Source organism: Leptinotarsa decemlineata, unplaced genomic scaffold (genome assembly GCF_025532065.1).
Source record: "Leptinotarsa decemlineata unplaced genomic scaffold, Ldec_3_MD MMD2_P_RNA_scaffold_4, whole genome shotgun sequence".
Lineage (NCBI taxonomy): Eukaryota > Metazoa > Arthropoda > Insecta > Coleoptera > Chrysomelidae > Leptinotarsa > Leptinotarsa decemlineata.
The window spans coordinates 2,151,110-2,168,651 of record NW_027412531.1 but is presented as its reverse complement, the minus strand read 5'-3'; the positions used below and the strand labels follow the sequence as shown (position 1 = coordinate 2,168,651).

At 34.5% G+C, this 17,542-nt stretch overlaps 1 protein-coding gene across 1 annotated transcript in view; it reads right to left on the bottom strand.

Annotated features, from left to right (window-relative positions):
• The window catches only part of LOC111516189 (glutamate receptor ionotropic, kainate 2), a 213,017-nt gene that overhangs the window by 43,421 nt on the left and 152,054 nt on the right, over positions 1-17,542 (bottom strand). Inside the window, exon 12 of the mRNA XM_074186656.1 lies at positions 3,087-3,521. Within this exon, the coding sequence (XP_074042757.1) occupies positions 3,087-3,521 (435 nt within the window). The remainder of the gene's footprint in view (positions 1-3,086; positions 3,522-17,542) is intronic.

Sequence of the window (17,542 nt, the reverse complement as noted above, 5' to 3'; positions counted from 1 at the left end):
CGTGGGTTTGAACTCAGAAAGCACCTCAAACATGTGCTACAATGAAAAAAACTGCTTAGACCTCAAAAAGTCTAACCAAGGTATACTAAAACTAGCTTCAGAAGAATAAACGGCAGCTATCCAAGGTATGGGTTTGATAAAAGCACAATTTCGAACAAACAATTTGGTGAACCTTGTTCAAACCCTCTCCGTTCCCAAACTGACTATAATGTTATTATCAGTTGGTGAAATACAGAAAGAGTTCATATTCACGAAATAATGTGGTGCACTTATTCAAGATGAGGGAGAAAATACAATATTAGAGGCTACCAGATCCACTGGGCTTCACTATGCTAGCATAAGAGGAGCTTTCCTGAAGTATCAAAGTTGAGAATTCTGAATTTGAACTTTGTCACTCAACATTGGGACAAATGAGTATACAAGATTGGAGCTGTTAGAAACGAGAGTTCGATAGGGCTCAAATTCAACAGTTCTGAGGTAAAATCTGTCTCAAAGAGTTACACATGGTGGCAGTCAGATTCTATAGATGAATATAGTCGTTATACCACAGTAATGTTTCTCAAACCGGAAAATGAATTTTTGAACAATCATCAGCTGAGAATTCCACAAGTAACGGATACATGACTTTCGAAGATGATGCAAGAAAGGCATGCATCTCAAGCAGTTGATCTTCAATATGGACACACACACCATCAAGTTATCGAAGTGATATTTCCGTTCACGAACGTATAGACATAAAAGAACATTGCTCACGCGAGAAAGTGTAGAATTGAGATGTTTTTGTTTGGTAGGGTCATCAGAAGATAAGAAAGCTGACATCTTGCGACTTACGTGGTACCATCATATTATAAAAAAATCACCGGTTAATATTTCAGAAGGGGATATTTTGATCGAAAGAAGTTATTTAGGAAAACTTGTTATAGCACGTAATTTGTGTGAGGGGGAGTTTTGGTATCCGTTTATGTTCCACTTATCATCCATACTATGCGTATGGAACTTTTTGTATAGGGATTATAGGAAATCAACTCCATAATGTGATTTTGACGTTCAGTTTTTGATAAGGTGGGGCAATTGTGACAGTAGGTTTTAAAATCGCTATTTAAATGAATATGCTTGTGTCATCTATTAGCCGGAGCCAGAAATATGCTAGTCTGAACTTGGATTTCAGTTGAGTACAGATAAGTGAAGAGTGTGTTTCATTTTTACAAATATTTTGTTATACATTTACCCCGTATGTGACAAAATTCAGTATTTTTTTCATGAGTAGCAACAGTAACGGACTTTTCATGATCTTTGTAGTTCATAGTAGTCTGGGAAAATATATGGTATAGGTTATACAAATAAAAACTCAATATTAACTTCAACATGTTGGTATAACACATTTTCTCCTTTAAATTTGAATCCACTCAAACAGTTAACTGAAATAGTTGTAGACCAAGTTTTACAAGCTTTATTTGTTATAGATATCATGGTTCGATGCTACAAAATAAAAACTTCAAATGAACGAAAATATTCAGTAACTGTTCTTAATACTGTAATGTCTGATGTTTTAGCAGGCTGAACATCAATTTATAAGGAAACAAAATCATTCAAAATACCATATGTAACCCTACATTCCCGTGTAATTCATAATATGGAACCATGGGAAAACTGAACTAGACGCCTTCCTGAAACACATCAACAGCGTGAGATCTTCCATCACTTTCACAATGGAGAAAGAAATCCACAACAAATTGCCATTCTTAGACGTTTTGGTGAAGAGGACCGACACTAAGTGGGAAACATCTATATACCGAAAACCCACTCATCCGGGACAGTATCTGAACCACGAATCCAACCACCATCAATCGACTAAAAGAGGAATCATCAAGACTCTATTGGACCGTACTTTTGGGCTCTGTAATACGAAGGAAGGTCTTGAGAAGAAAGTAGACATCATCAAAAATGATCTTCAACGGAATGGCTACTCCAAAGCGATGGTAGAAAATACTTTGGCTAAAAGACAGCAGGAGCCTCGCAAGGAAGAGAAGCCGTCACAACCAGTGCTTGCACTTCCCTACATCAGAGGATTATCGGAGAGGATAAGAAAAATTGGTTCCATGTACAACATCAGAACCTGTTTCAGATCCAGTGCACATCCGTAGCAGCCTCACGAAAACCAGGCCACCAAACGCGGACTGCGATTCCAAGAATTGCATTTACCGGATACCCTGTGAGTGCGGAAAATCCTATATTGGTGCAACTAAGAGGCCATTGAATGTTAGCATTGCCGAGCACAAAAAGCACACACAGCGAGGGGAAACCAGCAAATTAGGAATAGCAGAATAGATCTTTGGACCCATCAACATAACATCGTGTGGTCCCAAGCTGAGATCTTGCACAGAGAGGAACATTGGTTCAGGAGAAAATTCAAGGAAGCCGCATACATGTTGTTCAACAACGTATTCAGCCAGGCCAGCGTAGAAATACGCAACATATGGAAACCCATCATCAAGCGAAAAATGGCCAACTCCCGCCAAAACGGTCATCTCCCACGGAACCAGTGAAGCGGGAAATGGAAAGCAGGGATAAGTGAAAGTATTTGAACGACCTATAAATAGTCATCTCTCGGAGGAATCAGTCCAGTCACTACCCGAAGACGATTGTAGATACTAACAATCGAAACGTCGTGAACTAACGTGACTTGGAATCTCTACACTTTTTATTTTCATTTTCTTTTTTCATTCCTTTATTTTTTCGTTTTTATTTATTCAATTGTTATATTTTCACTTGTAGTTTATTTCACTATTATTCCATTTCAGGTTTTTTCTGCTCAATATAATTGTTATTTTCAGCTATTCATTTTTAATTCTTCTTTTTTAATTGTTTCAGGGATTTCAAATCATTTTATATAGTAGACAATGGAAGTCCGAACTAGTGAAATTCATCATGAAACATTGTCAATCACCTTCAAACAAGATTCATCATATTATATATAATTACATTGGTATATATTCCAAGTGAACTATGGCTCTTTTTACAATTACATTGAACCAATAATGCGGAAGCATTCTACCTCTAGCGATATCACTTGATCAATGAAATACCTTCGGATTGAGATCTGATCCTTGCTGCATAAGAGATCCAATAGCAAACCAAAATGCGTTACCTATAGTGAATCCATTTTCGAATTCAACGAAATTTTTGTTGCATTCTAAACTATATTCTTCTTCATATTCATCACAAGTATCATTCGCCAATACGATCTGTTTTTCTTTTGAATCATTTTCTTCCGTTTCGCTATGTATCTCTGAGGTTTCATCGTCTGAGATATGTTTCCATTCGTTTCCATATAACTCGGTACATTTATTTGGAAGGCATTCCTCACAAGGCTCTATTTCTTTCCACTCTCTGATCGAAAATCGTGCTGCTATCCAAATTGTTATAGATACCAAAATGTACCCGCCTGCCATGTAAAGCCATATTTCTATTGCCAGTGGGGTGAGGAAGGCAAAAAGTTTTGTTGGAGCACGTACTGAAACCTTACAAAAACCTTTATTACAATTTATGCTCTGAGAATAATCACCCCTGCATAAGATAAACGCGTTCAACTCTCAGCATCTAGTAATGTTATACAATGGTTCAAAAAATACTGAAACTAGAGAGCTGATGAAATAATTAGGTACTTGATTTTCGGATATACAGTGTGTCCAAGATAAGGATCCTAAGCATGGGAATCTCAGTACCTGTTGGAGATACAGCTTAGGTTAAATTAGGAAAAAGTTGTGTTCTTTAAAGCTTATTTACATGCCGTTTAGAAACTTGAAGAATTTTCATGGCCTGCTGAGATATTTGGGAAAAACGAGAATTTGACAATATCAATTTTATTTTTTTCTGACTTTATTTGAAAAGATATCAAAAAACGAATAACACTTTTTCATTGGCACTTTTAAGGTACTACACGATGGTATTTTTAGATTTTATATCCGACGTTTCGTTTTCAAGAAACCATCATCAACTTTATTTTTTTATATGACCCGAAACAAAAGTACACCCTGTATCTGATTCCATTATTTATTACAAATTCAACGATGTATCACATGCTATTGTTTTCTTTTTAGTTTAAAGGAAAATTATATTTTTTCTATTTTTGAAAAATCTTTAAGTAGGCGTTGCAAACAAATGCTTTGACGTAAATACCTGTCACCGAGCCTGTCAAATATTATTTAATTACACGATAAAATAGTAATTGTCGTTGTTGTTAGCCTGTTTATCGAGTTGTTGTTTTTAGAGTTATTGTTACTGTTGTCGTTATTATTGTTTATTGTTGAATAGATAATATTGTGTTATTATCGTCGAATATGCCGGGTGAGCATTATAGCCATGAAGAAAAGTTTGACATGCTAACGTGCTACATTTTGTGCCACAAAAATACTGTAAATACAGCAGCAATGTATCTTAATACATATCCAGAAAGAAAGCAGCCATGTAAGTCCATTTTCTTAGAGCTGGCTCGAAATTTAAAAGAATATGGTTCATTTAAAAAGCCTGTTTCATCTCGAAAAAAGGAATCTTCAGAAGAAGCCCAAAATAATGTTTTACAAGCAGTTGTTGAGAACCCTGAAATATCAACTAGGCAAATCGAAAATAATGTAGGAGTAGCCAAATCCACAGCTCAATTTATTTTGCATAAAAATAGATATCACCCCTATAAATTTAGGATTTGCCAAGGACTTAAACCAGGGGATTTCGAACGGCGCCGAAATTTTTGCGAATGGTATACACGCGCGTGTGAAGAAGATTATAATTTCCCTTCAAAAATAATATGGTCCGACGAAAGTATGGTCACTAATAATGGTATCTTCAACCGCCGCAATACGCATTACTGGGCTCAGCAAAATCCGCGTGTTAAGAAAATATCAAGACATCAAGAACGTTTTGGGTTTAATATGTGGTGTGCAATTTTAGGAACTAAAATACTAGGTCCGTTTTTTTACTATAATTCTTTGACCGCTGAACGATACCATCATTTATTGCAAAACTATGTAGAAGACTGTTTAGATAATTTACCTCTGGCACAGGTCAATAACTGTTGGTTTCAACAAGACGGTGCTCCTGCACATAATTCTAGACAAGTTCGAGAATATCTTTCGCAGCGATTTCCTGAAGGTGGATTGGAACCTTTAGTGAAGTGTCTTGGCCAGCGCGATCCTCTGACTTAACTCCTCTGGACTTCTTCATATGGGGTTTTGTTAAAAACCGGGTTTACCAACATTCTTTTGAAACTGAACAGCAGTTACGATAATGTGTAACTGTCGCATTTAACAGTATTACACCAGAGATGTTACTTGATGTTTTAAGTTCTACAGTTAGAAGATCATACTTATGTTTGGAAAATAACGGAAACTTGTTTGAACACCTCCTTTGAATTAAATAAAAATGCGTTAATTTCTTTGTTGTTTTCATTACTTTAAAAAAATCATTATTAACCTACTTAAAAATACATTTTAAAAATAGAAAAAATGCAATTTTCCCTTGAACTAAAAAGAAAACAATGGCATGTGTTACATCGTTGAATTCGTAATAAAAAGTGGAATCAGATACAGGGTGTACTTTTTTTTCGGGCTATTCAAAAAAATAAAGTTGATGATGGTTTTTTGAAAACGAAACGTCGGATATGAAAACTAAAAATACCATCGTGTAGTACCTTGAAAGTGCCAATGAAAAAGTGGTATTCGTTTTTTGATATCTTTTCAAATAAAGTCAGAAAAAAATAAAATTGATATTGTCAAATTCTTGTTTTTCCCAAATATCTCAGCAGGCCATGAAAATTCTTCAAGTTTCTAAACGGCATGTAAATAAGCTTTAAAGAACACAACTTTTTCCTAATTTAACCTAAGCTGTATCTCCTACAGGTACTGAGATTCCCATGCTTAGGATCCTTATCTTGGACACACTGTATACAGAGCGAATCATGCGTGTTATTCCCCCTACCTAACTCATTACTGAACTCTTGTTAGGAAAATCACCAAAACACATTAATTTTTTATTTCTACAATGTACATTTGAGTATGAACAGTTCACTCCTGATTTCATCCTTTACTGAAGGGGAGCAACCCTTCCGAAAAATTTAATTAGCATGGGGTAGTGAATGATAGCTCATTTGATAAGGGTTTTATTTCCCATTCGACCATGCGAAGGTATTGAGATTTAAAAAAAAACTAATAAATAGAGTTTATTCTATGATTTTCACTATAAGGGTTTTACAAAAACCGCGACACGTGTTTCGCTATACAATAGCTTCTTCGAACATAACTAAAGTTACTTCTAAATTACACCTTATATACTATAACCTAGTAAGTATTCGTCTACCTACATAATAAATCTACCTGAAAAAATATACCTGAATGACTGGCATATGTGGAATTTATTTTTCCGTTCTGAAAACTATATTTGTGTTCCTTTATGCGGGTTTTAAACGTTCTTCCAGTTTGACCTATATAAAACATCGGACATGACTCACACGATAATGTATACACTCCTGATTTTTCTGAAACTGACCTTTATCTTTGTTATTTTTAATATACATGCCCAAGTTGTTGTTGGTTTTGAGAGCAGTATTCACATCTGAAATGTTTGTAGTGGGTTGGCTTAAGTAGGTTAAGGTTCTATAACTTTTATCCTCCTCTTTTCGAATTGGGTAAACTTCTTTCAAAGCTTGACTGTATAACTTCTTTGATAATAAAGAATGTATCAGGCCACTATCATAATCATTGTTGACGGCTATTTGCTTTATTATATTCAGTTCTTTATTGAAATTCGCTTCTGACAAGGGTACATTTATCAGTTGCGATTCATACTGTTGAAAGTTGCTACCTTTTGCTGATATGGGTGGGTGGACGAATTATGAATGATAATATCTGTATGTGCCGGTTTACGATAAATTGAAAAATCATGTTTGTTGTTAACTTTCGCTATTGTCAAATCCAGAAAATGTATAGATTCGTCCTGTTCACACGCAGGTAATAATAGTAAGTTATATTTACAGGTAGACTTTCGAAAAATGTATTGATACCTGACTTTTACAGGTATATTTTCTCAGGTAGATTTATTACTTAGGTAGACGAATAGTCACTAGGTTATAGTATATAAGGTGTAATTTAGAAGTAACTTCAGTTATGCTTGAAGAAGCTATTGTATAGCGAAACACGTGTCGCGGTTTTTGTAAAACCCTTATAGTGAAAATCATAGAATAAACTCTATTCATTAGTTTTTTGAATATGGATTTTCATCAAGTATCGGCCAGTTCTATTGAAATTTGCTACATTAATTCAAGAGTTATGATTGTTTAAGAATAACGACAATTAACGTAGCGCAATTAAAAACTTGGCCTGTATGATATCGATTTTGGTTCACACGTCAAGTGAGATATTAGCTGTAGCGTAGATATTAACTGTATGTGTTTCTGGATGTTTGAGGATAAATGATCAATTCAAAATCAAATCAAAATATACTTTATTGTCAGAAGATTTTGTATCCCATCGACAAATATTTGTAGGTATAAATATAAGCATAACTAATGGTGTATAGATAAAAACTGGCAATTAATAAAGGTTTGAATAAAACAGGTACAAATACAATAAAAATAAATATAAAATGGAATACATGTTTAAAAAGATTCATTGAAATACTCTTGCAAGCTATAATAGGGTCTATCAGCTAGCAAATTTTTAACTGTTTTCTTGAATTGTACGTTGGTCAGAATTGGATATTTTATATCGACTGGTGAGAGATTGAATAATTTTCCACCATAGGTTTTCCTAAGATTCTGCTATTTATTCTTTATTTTTTAAAATATTGTAAATTCACTTGATCGTGAATATTTTTTTTTATAAGTGTAGAAAAACTGTGCATTTTTTACTAACTCACCTATTGATATATTAAAGGAGGTTTTTGTGAATGATTTTTATCTTTTTTCAATTGTTGTTTCCTCAAAACTACTCAAGGATATCTGCTTATAATATTCGCTCTTACAGGATGTTCCAATATATAGAGTAACAATAAAAGTTTAATATGATTAGCAATTTGAAAATATGTCAATTGAATGTTCGCTCACTTCTACCGCATTTTACAGAGGTTTTGGATCTTATTGATGGATATGATAAAGTGGGTGTCTCTGAAACATGGCTCTCTGATTTAGTGGATAACTTAACTGTTGCTATCCCTGGATATACTTTTTTCAGAATGGATAGATCAACTCGAGGTGGAGGAATAGGCATATATGTTAAGAATAACATATCGTCAACAATGTTTGGTCTCAATAGCATCAATGAACATTGTGAACAACTTTGGATACGAATTGAAATGAATAATATCTTGTTTGCAATTGGAAACTTATATCGCCCTCCAAAAGGCTTCCTTTATTAATTCTATAGATGATTCCCTATCACAGATAACTGCTATGGTTGATGAAATAATTTGTTTTGGGGACACGAATGTGAACTTGTTATCCAACAATATTCTGAGGGAGTATTTTGAGGGCTGCTGTTTTTCACAACTCATCAATGAACCCACTAGAATTGTAAGTAATTGTATGACGTTATTAGATCCTATATTCATTACAGATATGAAATTCGTGTGAAAGATGCAAGCTCTGTTTCGGACCACTGCCTGGTATTTATTGAAATTCAGATTGATTGTCCCAAACAAAAACCCAAAATTCATACCTTTAGGGATTTCAAGAATTTTAATTATAATCAGTTTTGTACAGATTTAGTAAGTGCACCTTTCCAGGACATTTATACAATAGATGATATTGATAACAAAGTTGAATTTTTCACGGGACTAATTCTAACTATTTTTAATAAACATGCACCTGTCAAGACAGCACGTATGACGAAAGCTCCAGCTCCCTGGCTGACATATCCCATCGAAATAATGATGAAAGAAAGAGACAAAGCTCTTGCAAAATTCAAAATTTCAAAATCAGAAGCTGACTGGGAACACTACAAACATTTGCGAAACTTCACGCTGTTTCTTCATCTGTTCGTAGCGAGAAGAAGGCTTATTATGACTATTTATTTCAATCTAAAGACTCTAAAAAATTATGGAGAAACCTAAAGAATATTAATAATACAAAAAGTAATACTGATTTACCAATTCCCTTGCAAAATCCTGAAGAAATCAATAATTATTTTGCTTCAGTATTTATTGATGATGATATTAATAACAACCTCCTAGAATACTACAATAGTAATAAATATCCAAAATTGAAAAATCAAGAAAGTGTGTTCAAATTAAAATTCATCTCAGTTAATCAAATGAAAGAAGTCTTAGCTACTATCAAATCGAATGCCACTGGTTTTGATGGTTTATCCATCAATATGATTATCTATTGTAGTCCGTTTATAGATAATTCTCTCACTCATATTTTGAATTGTTGCTTAGAAAAATGTTATTTTCCTAATCTATGGAAAATTGCCATTGTCAGACCTTTGAGTAAAGTTTCGAACCCAGTGAACTACACTGACCTCCGTCCTATAAGTATTCTCTCTACGCTTTCAAAAATATTAGAAAAACTCATTCATCATCAAGTAAGTTCATATCTATATGGAAATTATATTATTCCTGATTGTCAAGCCGGGTTCAGAAGTGGGTATAGTACATGTTCAGGTTACAGATGACATAATTCGAAACTTTGATAATAAAGAGTTGACAGCTCTAGTTGCCTTAGATTTTTCGAAGTCATTTGATACTATAAATCATTCTCTATTATGTTTCAAATTGAAATATTATGGATTCTCGGATGAGTTAGCCTTGCTACTATTTTCATATCTAACGAATCGCTGTCAAACGGTATATTATAATAATGAAATGTCGTCAACTCGGAATGTTACTTCTGGTGTGCCTCAAGGGTCAATCTTAGGACCTTTACTCTTTATAATCTACACCAGTGACATCTTGAATTCTATGAAGCACTCAAAAGTTCAGGCCTATGCAGATGATTCGCAATTGTATACCAACTCAAACATCTACAACTATGGAACTATTCAAAATCTCATCAATTCCGACCTACAAACCATTTCTGATTTAGCTGCGCAACATAATCTAAAATTGAATAGGAATAAATGCCATTTGATGCTTTTCGGTAATAAAAAGAATAGGGCTATAGTCCCACAACATCTCACAATTAGAATTGAGAACACCATACTTCCCGTTGTGAATTCCATTGAAAACCTAGGTATTATTTTTGATTTTGACCTAAAATTTGATTTGCATTTGAATGATTTGCTTAGAAAATCGTTTGGGACTCTCAAACTGATTTATTCAAATAGATATTTTTTCAGGCGACCAATCAGGAAACTTCTCACTGAGTCGTTGGTCTTATCACGGTTCAATTATGGTGATATTGTGTACAGCAATCTTTTAAGTAAATTTGATTTAAATCGGAAACAGAAGGTACAGAACTTCTGTTGTAGACTTGTCTATTCTTTAAGAAAATTCGATCATGTCTCGAGTAAAATCAAAGAATTAAATTGGCTGACAATGATCAATAATTGTACTAATTATAATCTTTGCAATTTTGTCTACAAAGTATTGAGTTACAAAATTCCCACATCACTTTACAATAAACTGATTCCTAGGTCTATGCTACATTCAATGGATGTAAGATCAAAAAATAAACTGCATGTCCCTCGTCATAAGACGTCACTGTTTCAGAGGTCGTTCACTTATCTCTCCATCAAATTCTACAACTCACTGTTATACAATTGTATGCAACTTTCGAAGGGAGAGTTAAGAATCATTCTGAAAAAACACTTTCTGAAAAACACTTCCTGAATACCAACAGGAATTGAGTGCCGTGTTCTGAATTTACCTTTAACTTCACTTACCTTGTCACACTATGTCATCTAGATACCTATGATATAAATTATTATTATGTGATGCGTTTTTTTCATCGTGTCTTTCTCTGTATTTATCATTTTAGTTGATTAGAATTGTACATTTTAGGTTAAGTGTAAGTGTAGCCTTTGGCTAAACTGCGCCTATTTTGTACCTTCACCAATAAAGACGATTTATTATTATTATTATAATAAAAAATGGAATCCTTAATTAATGTTGAGTTAGGTATAGGGAGTCTAATATTAAATATGCTATTATGAGTAGCATAAGGAGAAGAAACAAAGTCAAACTCTGTTTTATGTTTGTGGACCAAACATACAGTTTCAAGAACGAACAGTGCAACGACGGTTAAAATCTTACTGGCAGCAAAATGATTTCTGCATGATTCCCTAAGTTTGACAGAGACATCTTACTGTCCTTTCCTGTATCAACACAGATGAGAGAAGGGTTGCACTGCATGTTCCCCAAAATGGTATTCCATATCGTATTTGGGATTCAATAAAGCGTAGTAAACCGTTTTTGCTGTGTGAAAACCCAGCTCGTTAGAAACCACCCTCACTGCATAACATCCGGAGGAGATTTTACTGTTGAGTTGTCTGACGTGTTCATCAAATTTGAGCCTATTATCAGTATAGACACCAAGAAATTTTGTGTTCAATTTGTTTTCCAAGATATCATTGTCTATTTGGAAATATTCAAGGATAATAAATTAGCATCATACCAATTTTCACCTTTTCTAAATCAGATGATGTCTTTTTATGTAGCTCTGCTGGGTTTTTGTCCTCCCACAATATTGTTGCATCATATATATATATATATATATATATATATATATATATATATATATATATATATATATATATATATATGTTGGGGATGCAGTCAAAATTGCTGGGCTGTTTTCACAAAAACGAGTTTTATTTTATTTTGTGACAGTAAGTCTAAACGAATAGCACAAATTTGTTAATTAGTAATAATACCAAAACTGATTATAAAAACTGTTGGAAGTGGCCACCTGCACTTAGTATGCATGCTTCCGCCCTTCTACGCATGGAATTACGCACCCGTTCAAATATTCCCGGCGTATTTCGTATAGTTTCACACGAGGCAACTATTCGCTCTCTTAAATCTTCTAAAGTATTACCGGGAGTTTTATACACAAGAGTTTTAAGGTGATCCCATAAACTGTTGAGATCGGGGGATCTTGCTGGCCATTGCTGAGGTCCTCCGCGACCTAACCAACGATTAGGATAAACTGTATTTAAATGGTTTCGGACAATTACACTGAAATGAGCAGGGGCGCCATCGTGCATGTACCATATTCGATTCCTTAACGCAAGTGGCACATCTTCCAATAACCCAGGTAAGTCTTTTTCGAGAAAGTGTAAATAAGAACGACCATCAAGGCGTCCTGGTAGAAAAGATCACCTATAATTCCTGCCCATACATTAACCGAAAATTGGTGTTGGAAATGGGTTTCGGTTATTGCATGGGGATTTTTTTCAGCCCACACATGATTGTTATGGAAATTTTGAATGGCATTCCGAGAAAAATTTGCTTCGTCTGTGAACAAAATTTGTGTCTCAAACTGCAGGTTTAGTGCAATACTTTGTAGATACCACTGACTGAAGTTCACACGCTGTGGAAAATCTCTGGGGAGTAATGCCTGCACTCTTGAAATATGGTATGGGTATAACAAAAAATTACCCAAAATACGCCAAACAATTTGATGACAAATATCCAGAGTTCTAGCGATCTTCCTCGTACTCGTCTCAGGATGTTCCTCAATTTCTTGCAGCACCGCTTCCTCAATGTCAGGAGTTCTTACTACACGAGGTCTACCTTCCGGAGTCCCTTTCTTGAAACTACCAGTTTCCCCAAGTCGACGATGAATATTTGAAAAGGTTCGGCTATCTGGTAAGGCACGATTAGGATATCTTTCCTGATAAATGCGCCTGGCTTCTGTTGCATTACCATCGGCAAGGCCATATACGTAATGCATTTGCGCCATTTCCGCATTCGTATAATTTACCATATTTACTGATATTCAGAAAAACAGCGGACTACCAAAATAACTTCAATAACACTTCAAAATCAATCAAAACGCGCTATGACAGTTTTTAATACCAACACCTTACTTTAAACCAACATCAATATTAGCTACTGACGTTTGTACATACAGAGAATTCGTTTTTTATTGCTATGGTGGGTACGCTGTTTTTTCTGCTTTTAATCTTTAAAAGAAATCACATATCGACAAACTCCATATTTCCAAGAGGTGCAGTAAATAAATTCTGCTACACGTAATTTATTCCAGGATAACTAAATTTATGTTTTCAAAAATTATTAAGCGGTGCTGCGTTATGACGTTATTTTAATTGAGAACAGTGCATCTGACAACAAACAAATACCTTTTAGATCCTCAATTATTTTGCAACAAATCTGATCTCTTAGTTTGCTTTCAGTCGATGCACGATACCGCATCAGATTTTTAAGGAATTTATCCTTAAGTGAAGCGATTTTTAATTTTTTGAGCGAAAACCATGCGTCGGACAAAGAAAACCCAACAAATCAAATGTGCTCAAAAATGTATGAAGATTTTAAAAATAATTTTTCATTCAAGATAAAGCAGTGGCGTAGTATTTTTTTCGCCAAAAATATACATTTCAAAACTCGTACGTACGCCACTGGCAGAGAAAATGCGCCTTGAGGCATGGAACATATGTACTAAATATGCCAACATATTTGTCTACAAATGTCTACAAAATTATCTCAGTTATTATTAAAAAACTGATTATTTTTGAAAACTTTGCCACCCTGTATCTCAAAAGTTAAGGCGTTTAGGACATACGTCCATAAGACGTTCTTTCCTTGAAATGGGTCTAAGAATTACCTCCTTAAATATTAGCATGTGTTTAAGGAACACCCTGTATACCGCATTTATGAGTAACTACCCCATCGAATAGAACAATTTTAAAAGCTGAACCATCGAAAGTACAATCAATCCCGTACAAGAATAAGCAAATCTCATGAAAAAGCTCGGAAACAACCTAATAAAATTCAAAGTACTTCTGAGAATACATTATTATTCGAATAGCATATTTACATTTCACAGTAATTTCCAATAATTCAATCTTGGTAAATTTTATTTTCCTGTAATTCCGTCTTGTTGAATTTCATTTCATTTGCAACTTGTTTTATTCTTCAATGTAAGCGAACAGCGTTTGTGTTTGAGGTGGAAAATTCAAAATTGGACTTGTTCTCCCATGTAAGCGTATTGTGACGTTTGCTGATCCCTATGACTTGCTTCAAGTTCGGTACCGCCTCCGCCTCTCTAGGATTTTGTTCTTGTTTTCGTAAAACGTGTAAAGCTGCCTGGCCGAGAGTGGAAGATTTATATGACAGGCTGCAGACCCTTGGAGTCTGATAGGTCGGCGTCTCAAAAGTAGCTCTACAGCTGAGACACCAAATTATCACCTATATGTTTTTCCGTTAACCAGCTGTCGCACCCCTATGACCGACAACCCTCAGAACTTCAGGATTTTGCCATTTCTTTGGGAAAGAATAAGATGGAGTCGGGTAAGAATCGGGGATATCATTCACCGTAGAAGGTGCCCCAAGCTTGAAGTTCTTCACCCGCCAAAGTTTCTGAGAGTAGTGTTCGCGACCACTAATCTATTCTGTTCTCGATGGGCTTCTTCAGGCGGTCATTTTTCATCGACACCCACTTATTCCGCTGTTGGAATTCCTTGTAAAATTGCTGTCCATACCATAGCCTATAGAACAAATAATAATCTGAGTGAATTTACCAGAAATAATAAGGACAAACTTCCAGTAACGGATAGATCGGGAGTTTACAAGTTCACTTGTGGTTCTTGTTCAAAATTTCATGTAGGACACACATGAAAATTTTTTGTTTGAAGGAATAAAAGAGCAAAGAAGTAGTGTTTTGAATGGAAAGACTAGAACCTCTAGAAATCAATAGATGAAAAAATTCGGGAATATTTTTTGATGATCGAATAAAGTTGAAGAGTTCCTTCTCATTGAATTGAGTTCGCATCGAGGACATTGGAGATACCTTGGAAGTGATAGATCAGGTAAAAGTTGTTAATGATTATTCTCCAGTCTCATTAGTTGTTCCTAAATAGGTGAATAGTTTGGGTGATGAATTGATCATGTAGAAATTTGGTAGGTGGTGATATCTATAGTGATTCAATTTACTGAAGAAGCACGACACATGATTTGTGTAAACAGTGTTGTGACATCCAACGATTCTATTGTATAGCGAAATACATGTCGCGTTTTGTATGTTTTTGAATACGTTATAATGGGTTTTCGACAAGTATCGGTCATTTCTATCATACTTCCCATAAGATAATATTGAATATGAAAATATCAACTTCTGTACCGATATTCATCATCTTAACTTGAGATTCAAACATCAATTAACTACCCCATAGTACAAAAGATCATTATATGCTGAACCCTTTCTTCGAAACGTCTCCCGGATGTGTAATCAACTCGATGATTCACTTAAATCTTTCTCTCTTGAAATTTGAAAGCTTTCTGATGAACTCGTTTCAACACAAAAAAAATTCTTAGGAGCTATTACCCTGATTGATTTATTATCTCTGTAGATATCAGTCGAAATTCAACATGTAATATTATATAATTATGAACGAAGTTGAATGAAAAAGCAGGTTATGTTTGCGTCACTTAAATGACAAAGGTAGAACTTGAATTCTTTCTTTTGACATAATAATAATAATAATTTTTTTTACTCCTCTTGTTAGCAAGTATAAAAATTTCTCTTACAAAATAGTACACAGTAACAAGAAAGACGTCCATGGGGTGAAAAACATAATAAATATAATACAATACAAGTTGGAAAACATTTTCAGTCATTTACATATGAAAGGGCAAAAATTCATTGATGTAATAGCAGTTTTTTTGGATGAGATAAGCTTTCAGTCGTGTTTCAAAAATCCGAATATTAGGCAAGTCTCTCATTGTGCTGTTTAACTTATTGAAGAAAACAAATTTGGTCCAAGGTTAAAACGAAAAAGTGCGGTTAGATGTATAGCAGTTACCAATAAGTTTTTAGATCGAGTTGAATATTCATACACGATTCATATACATAGCCTTCATTTCAAAACTTCCCACCCCTAGTACTTCATTCAGCAGGGAGAATTTTTTGTAGGCAAAAAACACGTCAATTCAGATATCGAGGGGGAAGTTTGGAACCAGTGCCAGTAGTATTTTAGGTTCAACCCTCTCACCACTAGCTACCCCCACTTAATAATTTTAAATGACACCCCCTATTTTGTAACACACCATTTTAAAGATCTTAAAAATTCTCACTCAACCCCGTTTAGAAAACTGAAATTGGTTGATCCGTTCTCGTAAAATAGGGCAAAAAGGAAATTAATTATAATAAAAAATAAAGTTATATATAAATTGCAATTAAATAAATGAACCTTACTTCAATAGGTGTTCAAAATGTTCACCATTGGTAGCTAAACAAATGTACAATCATTTGTCAGGATAACTTTGTCGGACATGTAATGCATAGTGTGGTGGTGCGCTGTCCTGTTGAAAATGTAAATTTTGTTCATCCAAGAGCGGGTTGTCTTCCTCATCAACTTGGCGTTTTAAGGACTGTGTTATGAGTGGATCGATTACATTTTCTAATAAGTTTAAATACAATTGACCGGTTGAATTTTTTTCAATAAAAATAGGGCCAATTATTTCGTTTCCCAGAATTCCAGCCCAGACGCTTATTTTTTGTGGATATTGCGTATGATCCTCTCGAAACAAGTGTGTATTTTCATTATCCCAGTATCTACAGTTATTTTTATTTACAAAGCCTTCAAGAAAAAAAGTTGATTCATCACTGAAGCAAATATATTTTATTGAATTCGGGTCATTTTGAATTCTCGCAGTCATTATTTCACAAAATTCAATTCTCCTATCATAGTCATCCTCACTGAGTTGCTGAAGAATACTTATTTTGTAAGAGAAGAACTTGTTTAGTTTTAAAACTTTGTGTAGAGAACCAACTGAAATATTTACTAACTTAGCGACTTTCGAAATTGGAGTAGTAGGCTCAACGGCGAATTGGCCTAAAATCTCAATCTGTGCGGCTTTCGTAAGAACTCTCGGCTGCTTTACTGCTTTGTTGCACACAGAACCGGTCGAAATTTTTGAACGAGGTCTAGAAAATATCGGTGACTCACATTTCGGCCTGCATGTCTTCTTCCATTAAAAACCCTGGCTGTCCAACGAGCACACCTTTTATTTATTTATTTATTCATTTATTCTAAATTCGGGACACATACAGGTAAAAGAACAAGTATCCACTAAAATACAGATTGTGCTAACTAAACTGGCGTTCAACAGGTAAATGATCTAAATACTTAATCTAAAACATAAATGATTAAAAATTGAATATTTTCCTTATGTTACTTTTATACATTTGTAAGGACATGGAGAAAACGTCCAAATTGGAACAGTATCTGTTGAATGAGTCTGTAATTCTATTTATTGGAGAGTTTTTCCCCACATTGGTGTTATATGTGGAAGTAGCTAATCAATATTTATTCCTTGTGTTTCTCTGGGGTACATGAAAGGACATCATTGCTATCAACTTAGGCGAGTCAAT